The following is a 7,042-nucleotide window of genomic DNA, read 5'->3' as shown; positions in this document are numbered from 1 at the left end:
TTAGTTGCTCCGTGGCATGTGGGATCTTCCCGGACCAGGACTCGAATCCATGTCCCCTGAATTGACAGGTGGATTCTTAATCACTGTGCCACCAGGGAAGCCCCATTCAGTTTTGATTCCCTTTAAATACAGCTTTTGGTCTTTGTGGGTATAAAAACCATCACATCTCTTACTATATTCTAAAATTTTAAACTAGAAAAAAAATATTTGTGTCCCAAATTTAGTTTTTTTGATAGAAAACTCTTCTTCCAACAGAGTTCCAAATCCAAGTTAATTATATGACATAGGTAATGAGTGATCTCCATCTTCTCTAGGCTTCTAATCAGTTGTAAAATAGGAGTTTTGGTTAAAGCTCTTCCCTGCCATGAAAAAAACAAAGAGTAATTAATTGAAAAAAATCCAGAATGTACTGAAATGCACTTTTGTTGTAATATATCATCAAGCTATAGTCCTAAAATCACCAATACCTTCTTTCTTTGCAGGAAAGCTGTCCTGTGCTTTGCTAAGTTAAAAAAAAAAAAGAATCCAATCTACAGAGACTATGTAATACTTTTACTGAATCCTAAATCAAGTCCATTAATATTTTCTTGAGCTACTGGTAGATGAAAACTCCGGACTATGTGAAAACTGAAAATGTTGTATGGATTATGTACCTAACATTTTTTCAATGCCATCTTCCCACTATGAACAACCCCCTTATAGTGTCTGTGTGAACATTCTTTTGTTTCACTGGATCTTCTTGTTTAAATCTTCTTTGTTACATGAATTTTTTAATATATATTTTAATGCCAAACAGTTTACCAGAAGAAAGTGAAACATGTAGTCCATCTGTCTGTCCCTAATTAGGCTCTCCTGGATCCTCTCTTCGGATTTCTTAGCCTAGATGAGATGCATTTGTAATTTCTGGAACGCAGATGGCTCTGAGGGGCTTAAAAAAGGGTCTTAGGAAAGATAAAAAACATCAGTCATGTTCTTTCTATTGGATACCACGGAAGTGGAGCCCTAGGCCATCTGCTGGCTAGAGATGCAGAGATTAGCAGGTATCCTGGTCTAAAAGGCACAGTCCCAGTAATATTGCTCTGATAGCATTCAAGCAAGGTTGGCAGCAACTCCCATGGGCTAAGTCAGATGTTTAAAGGAGTCTCTACCACGCAAATGGAATTAGAAAAGCGTCTTCTTTAATTTCCTTTGATGTCAATTCGTCCCTTCCTATGAGAGGAACCATGCGCGAGGGGCTGCCTATCAGAGAAAGGGGATTTGGAGCAAAGGGGCAGAGGCTCCAATCAGAACCACATGTGTTATCCTGACCCTTGATCAATTTCTTCTATAAGCAGGCATGAATTGCTCTGGTTTTTCTCTTCTAAAAACCTGGTGCCATCATCTGGCCTGGGTGAGACCCATCCATGAGGAAGCACCTTTGTGAGGGCAGCTGTAGGACCAAACATCAAAGCCAAATTATAATCCCACCCACTAAATTCAAGTAACATCTATAAATGTTCTCTTTACAAGATTCTTGTATTTTTGTAACCTAAGTCTGGTTATGGATCCTGAGGAACGAGGGGAAAAAAACTACAGACACTTGCCCAAAATGCATGCTGAAAAAAGTAATGGAAAAAGGTAGACTGAAAAGTAAGATGAACCTGCTGTATAGCACAGGGAACTCTACTTCACTTCGCTGTACAGTAGAAACTAACACAACATTGTAAAACAACTATAGCCCAATAAAAAAAAAATTAAAAAAAAAAGAAAAGATGAACTTAATAAAAGCAAGAGACACACTTTAATGAGATTTGTCTCATTCAAAGCATACTTAAAAGTATCTACAGAGATGGAAAAGGAAGTATATGTTAAAATATGTGAGGATTTATGGCTACTCAAATAGGTGACATCTATATTAATAAGAAAATATGACAGAGCCAGGAAGCTCTAGGCCAGAACAGAGTGTCTTTGTTTTCAATCTTCTCCAGCATTTGCTGTCATCGTGATCTTGAGTAAGTCCCTCCATCTTTTTGAGGTTTCCTTTCCTCATTCATAAAACTTAAATAAGAAACATTCAACTTATAAAGGCATTAGGAGGAATAAATGAGGTAATCTGTGTGGATGTGTATTAACTGAAAAGAACTCAACAAACATTGGTTACCAAAAAAACCCATGTCACAGGGACAGGAATTAAGTATTCATGCTTGTGGCACTACTCTAAGGCAAACTTAAGAATCTAGGTAGGGGCGCTCTCTCAAACGCTTACATTTGATGTTCTCTCACAAAAGCTGCAAACTCAGGATCCTTGGCATACAGTTCCAAAATTCTCATTCTTTCTTGAATTTCCTTTAAAAAAAAAAAAAAGAAGAAAGAAAAGGAAAAGAAAGTTTTTCTACATTGCATTAGAAAAACTTTAACAGCTTTTTAAAAAAGAGGTCTAATTTTTATAAGAGATTGTGGCTTTCTGAACTATCCAGGGGAGAGCTATAGAAAACAATGGCCTTTTCAGAAAAATGGAAGGTGTGGCTACTACACGAACTGCTCTGAATAACCCAGACATATACTTCTAAGGAGTGGGGGTGGAGGGAGAGAGCATTTGCTATTAATGATAAAGGACCCACTGGGTGGGAAATAAGGTACAGCGCAGAATTGTATACCCTCTACATATCACATCGACTGGGAGATAGCATGAGGTAAAAAACTAATCATGAAATAATTTTCAACCTTTCTTGCAACCTACTGTACACACATGAAAACACACACACACACACACACACACACACACACACACACACACACACACACACCAGCAGAGCAGCAACAGAAAAACCAAGTTTCCTACCTCTCTGGAAAGCTCACTGTTCTCATACATTTGTCTGATTTCTTCCCTGCTCAGACCAGCAATCACCTCTCTGCCTGTGGAGCTGTAGAAGGGCCGCTGAGGGTAGGGTCCTTCGTACTGCTCGAGATCAGCCCCGTGACTTTCAAACACGGGGTTATGCTTTACAGCTCTTTCCACAGATGAGAGGCTGTCAGGCTGCCTGTTGGAGCCACAGAAAGAAAAGTATGATTGAATCAGGTTCTTCTTTGGATGCTCAACTACTTGGAAGACTATTTACCTGGAGCAGGATTTCTGTTGAGGAAGAAAAAGAGGCTAACTGGATACAAATGGGGGACAAGGAGAGGTGACTGTGAAAAATATCCAGATCAATCTCAAAAATTATTTACCACGTGTTATCATTATTATCTCCTCAACTATCTGGTAAGTGCCTGTGGAACTGTTCCATGTCTCCTTCATCTTTATTTGCCCCACAGTGCCTGGCACCCAATAAATGTTGATGGGGAAATATGTCTGCCAATAGTATTTCATTAAATGAATACAGCTCCATTATTCCCAGGGTAGACAAATCAAAATCAGTGTGTAACCACACAAAGAATCTACTAGAAATAAAAATACAGGGGAGAATGGGCTTCAATTAAATTCAATTCAGGTCTACAAATATGTGCTGAGCATTGATTATATGCCTAGGAACATTCTAGATGCTGATGATACAAAGAATTGTTGGAATCTCTCCAGAATGAGACTGCGGTCTAATGCAAAGTCAAACCCAATAAAAAGTATAAGAACAATAACGGAATTATGTCCTGGGTGCTCTAGGAACCTAGGAGAGGTTCCTCCTGGGCCTAAGCCAGAGGATGAGGAGAGGTAACCTAGACCTGAAGCAGACCTGGAAGCACAGAAGCAAAGTACAGCTGGGGATTGTGATCATATAACAACCCAAAAGGTCCTTCGATTGCTAGTCTAGCAAGTAGAACCAGTTTTATTTCCTTTGTTAATGAAGCTATGCTTAACTCAAAAGAGAACCAGATTCCATTTCTTGTCAGATTCTTATCTAGATTTAAAGTCTGGCTAATTACCACTGGAATGAGCCAAAGGGGAATGAACTAACAGATCTGGTCCTCACATAGGGCCTCCCCTCATCTCTATCACCCTTCCAACCCCTCCCCCCACCGTGACTTTCAGTGTGCAGTGAGATTCATGCATGCCTCCCTGACTGTGCTAATGTTCATTCAACTAGCTAGAAAGTTTCCCACCCACCTCCTGCAGCAAACATCTACTCTTTGGTCCAGCTAAATACCATAGCAGTCATTAAAACTTCTAAGATGTCCTCCCCTAGGCAAAACAAATTCATTCTTCATCTAGGCACCTTAGCAGCTTGTTCAAACTGTTGCTTATGTTTGTTTCCAATCTGACACACTCTGAGGACAGGGACCGTGTCTTTATTCAACTTCATAGCCCTCTCCCCTCCACGCTGATCCTTTCCAGTATTTGGCACACCGGAAGTACAAAATGAATGAATAAAAGGAATATTTTAGTCCATCAGAGAGCAATTGTCCTTACTTACCTGAAGGGTCTCTCTCTTTCTCTCCTAACATACTGAGCTTGAAGAGTCCTGATGATGAAGAAGACGAAAGCAGAAGAAATGAGGACGAGTCCAACCATGGAGGCGATGGTGATGCCTATCACCAAGGGCTCGGACACAAACTCCTCACAGCGCTCACCTCGATGCCACCAGTTCCCACCCACCCGGCACCTGGAACGAGAGGCGACCAAGCCCCCAAGTGGAATCACTCTGCTGAAAGTAACAATTAACAGCAGAACCTACAGTGGGACTGAGAACAGGTAGAGAAAGAAATGCTGACCACGTGAAGCTTCAGTAAAGAGGTACATAAACAGGTTAAATGGTAAGATTTAAGGCTATTTATGAGACCTGGCACAGACCCAGGAGGTCCTCAATGACGACTTGTGAAGACTGAATAAAAGACTGACTAGACTTAAAGAAAGACAACTTCCTTATTTATGGATAATGAAAAACAGGCCCGGGAAGGAAAACAACTGGTGTTGGATCACACAATTAGTGAGCAACAGAGCTGGTCTAGAACCCAGGTCCCTAGACTCCTCACGTCCTTCCATCACACTGCAGAGATCCTCCAAACCCCAAGGCCACCCACTTGTGCAAAAATATCTTCAATTCCCAGAGCAGCAATCACTGCTTTTCAAAATCATATTCATTTCTCTGGAAATCAAGAGACTATTTTTCCTCTTAGTTTTCTAGCTAAACTTTACACGTAGAAAAGTGTGAATCATTTCCACCTAGTTCTTCTGTTTTTGGCATCTATGCCAACATTTGCCCTTTTTGAAATTCACAAATTGTCCTCTTATTGATGTTTCCCCAGCTTATTCTCAGCATTCTCTCCTTTCACACCATGTGACTTTGGTTGGATGTGGTTGGGAGGTTGATTTGCTCTGCTCTTTTTAAGGAGTGACCAGGGAAGGCTACCTGAATCTGCTCATTTGCCTGCTGCATTTTCTTTGGTTCTACCTTTAAAAAATAGATCTTAGATACTTAAAATATATTTGTCACAATTTTAAATACTTGCTTTTCTTTATTTTTGAATATTCAGTAGGACCAAGAGCAGCCCAAAGCTGTAAAGAACATAATTCAAATAGAACAATAAAACTCCTCTGTTTCAGATACAGTGTAAAGTGTTGATCATATGCATAAACCTAATTTGATCACAATTGCCTTGTTATCACCACTAAGAACCATAACACAAAAATCCCCAACTACTCTAAGTACTCTCCGTAGGACGCTAGGCAATGTTTTTCTTACAGCTCCCTAAGTGCATAAGATAAAATAATCCATTGAACTGGGTATAATTCAGGCCTATGAACTGACTCAGTCCTCACAAGAGGACTAGATGGCACCCATCTATTTCCTAGATATAACTTCTATAATAAATATTGTCGTGATCGTCCTAACATCATAGGCGCAGATCCCTTTTCTTCAGAGGAAGTATCTCTAATCTTGTGAAGCCAAAGTCTCTAACTACAGCATACCTACAAATGGCCCCATGCCCAGGCATGATGTCACACTTTCCATCATTCAAGCAGAAGTCGGGCTGTAGGTCACAGAGACTCTGGCAGGGCAGTTCTTCCACACTCAGGTACCCAGGGTAGCATCTGCACTCTGCTTCTCCACTCCAGGGGTTGACCAAACACTCGGAAAATTCATTGCATGCTTGAAACTTGCAAGGGTTGGCTTGATCACCTAAAACATCAAGCAAACCAGAAAACGATACAAGGAAAGGCAAAACACAGGAATTGGGGTACATGAAACCCCTCCACTAAGGCTCCCCCATCCAAAGTACTGTGAACATCCAACCCCCTTCCTGAATCAATGAAATACAACACCGCCATCCACACCACAAAAAATTTCTGATTCATCCTTGATTGATGAGCTTTTGTCAAATTTCTCTGAAACTCAGAGCCAAACCATAAAACCCAATGACCTGGGTGAGCCTCTACCTGTTTTACGTAGGAAGCATGTAGAAGCTTTAAAATCCATGTAATTGTAGATCTAAATTAAACAGTTTTCATGTACCGTTCATTTCCACCAACCCTATCCTTCTGTCATCCTCCTCCACTCTGCACATGATGCCACATGCCCCACCCCCAGCCCACCCCACCCCACCGAGAACATGGATGGAGAGACAGTATCCAGAGGAGAACTGGTGGAAGCCTCAGGGATGGGTATAGCCCAATAAGAGCAGCCTAAGAGCATTGGAGATTAGCAAAAGCTAATGTCAGAAAAACAAATCAGCCCTGCACCTCCTCAGGCCATTCCCAACAGTATTTTAGCTTCAGTAATTTCATTTTTCATTGATGGGATGAGAGAAAGTGACATTTTAAAAAATTAATTAGGACACAAACCAGTCAAAAATGATAAAAGACATTGACCATGGATGGGCCTTCCATCCTACCATGGTTCCCCTGTATGTTCTTCACTGGTGAATGGCAATCTCTGAATTGCAAATGGTGACAAAGATACAACAAATAGAGGAAATAACTGTAAATGACCCATAAACTCATCTGTATGAAAAAGCAGAAGAATTAGCCAGAAGACAAAGGGGAGGTTAAAAAACAAAGAGCATAGTCTCTCAGTTTCCAGATAAATTAATATTGCTCTCAGAGTCAATGATTTCCTTGCTACTGTGAAAA

At 40.6% G+C, this 7,042-nt stretch overlaps 1 protein-coding gene across 1 annotated transcript in view; it reads right to left on the bottom strand.

The window, feature by feature from the left end:
- Positions 1-219: 219 nt before the first annotated feature.
- The window catches only part of IMPG2 (interphotoreceptor matrix proteoglycan 2), a 70,709-nt gene continuing 63,886 nt past the window's right edge, over positions 220-7,042 (bottom strand). The window contains exons 15-19 of the mRNA XM_059922196.1: positions 5,882-6,092; positions 4,387-4,574; positions 2,822-3,033; positions 2,246-2,325; positions 220-359 (exon numbers count right to left, since the gene is read on the bottom strand). Coding sequence (XP_059778179.1) covers positions 347-359; positions 2,246-2,325; positions 2,822-3,033; positions 4,387-4,574; positions 5,882-6,092 — 704 coding nt within the window. The 3' untranslated portion in view covers positions 220-346. The remainder of the gene's footprint in view (positions 360-2,245; positions 2,326-2,821; positions 3,034-4,386; positions 4,575-5,881; positions 6,093-7,042) is intronic.

The sequence above is a fragment of the Balaenoptera ricei genome, chromosome 4 (assembly GCF_028023285.1).
Source record: "Balaenoptera ricei isolate mBalRic1 chromosome 4, mBalRic1.hap2, whole genome shotgun sequence".
NCBI lineage: Eukaryota > Metazoa > Chordata > Mammalia > Artiodactyla > Balaenopteridae > Balaenoptera > Balaenoptera ricei.
Note: the sequence above shows the minus strand (reverse complement) of the source record. Positions and strands in the feature narration are given on the sequence as shown.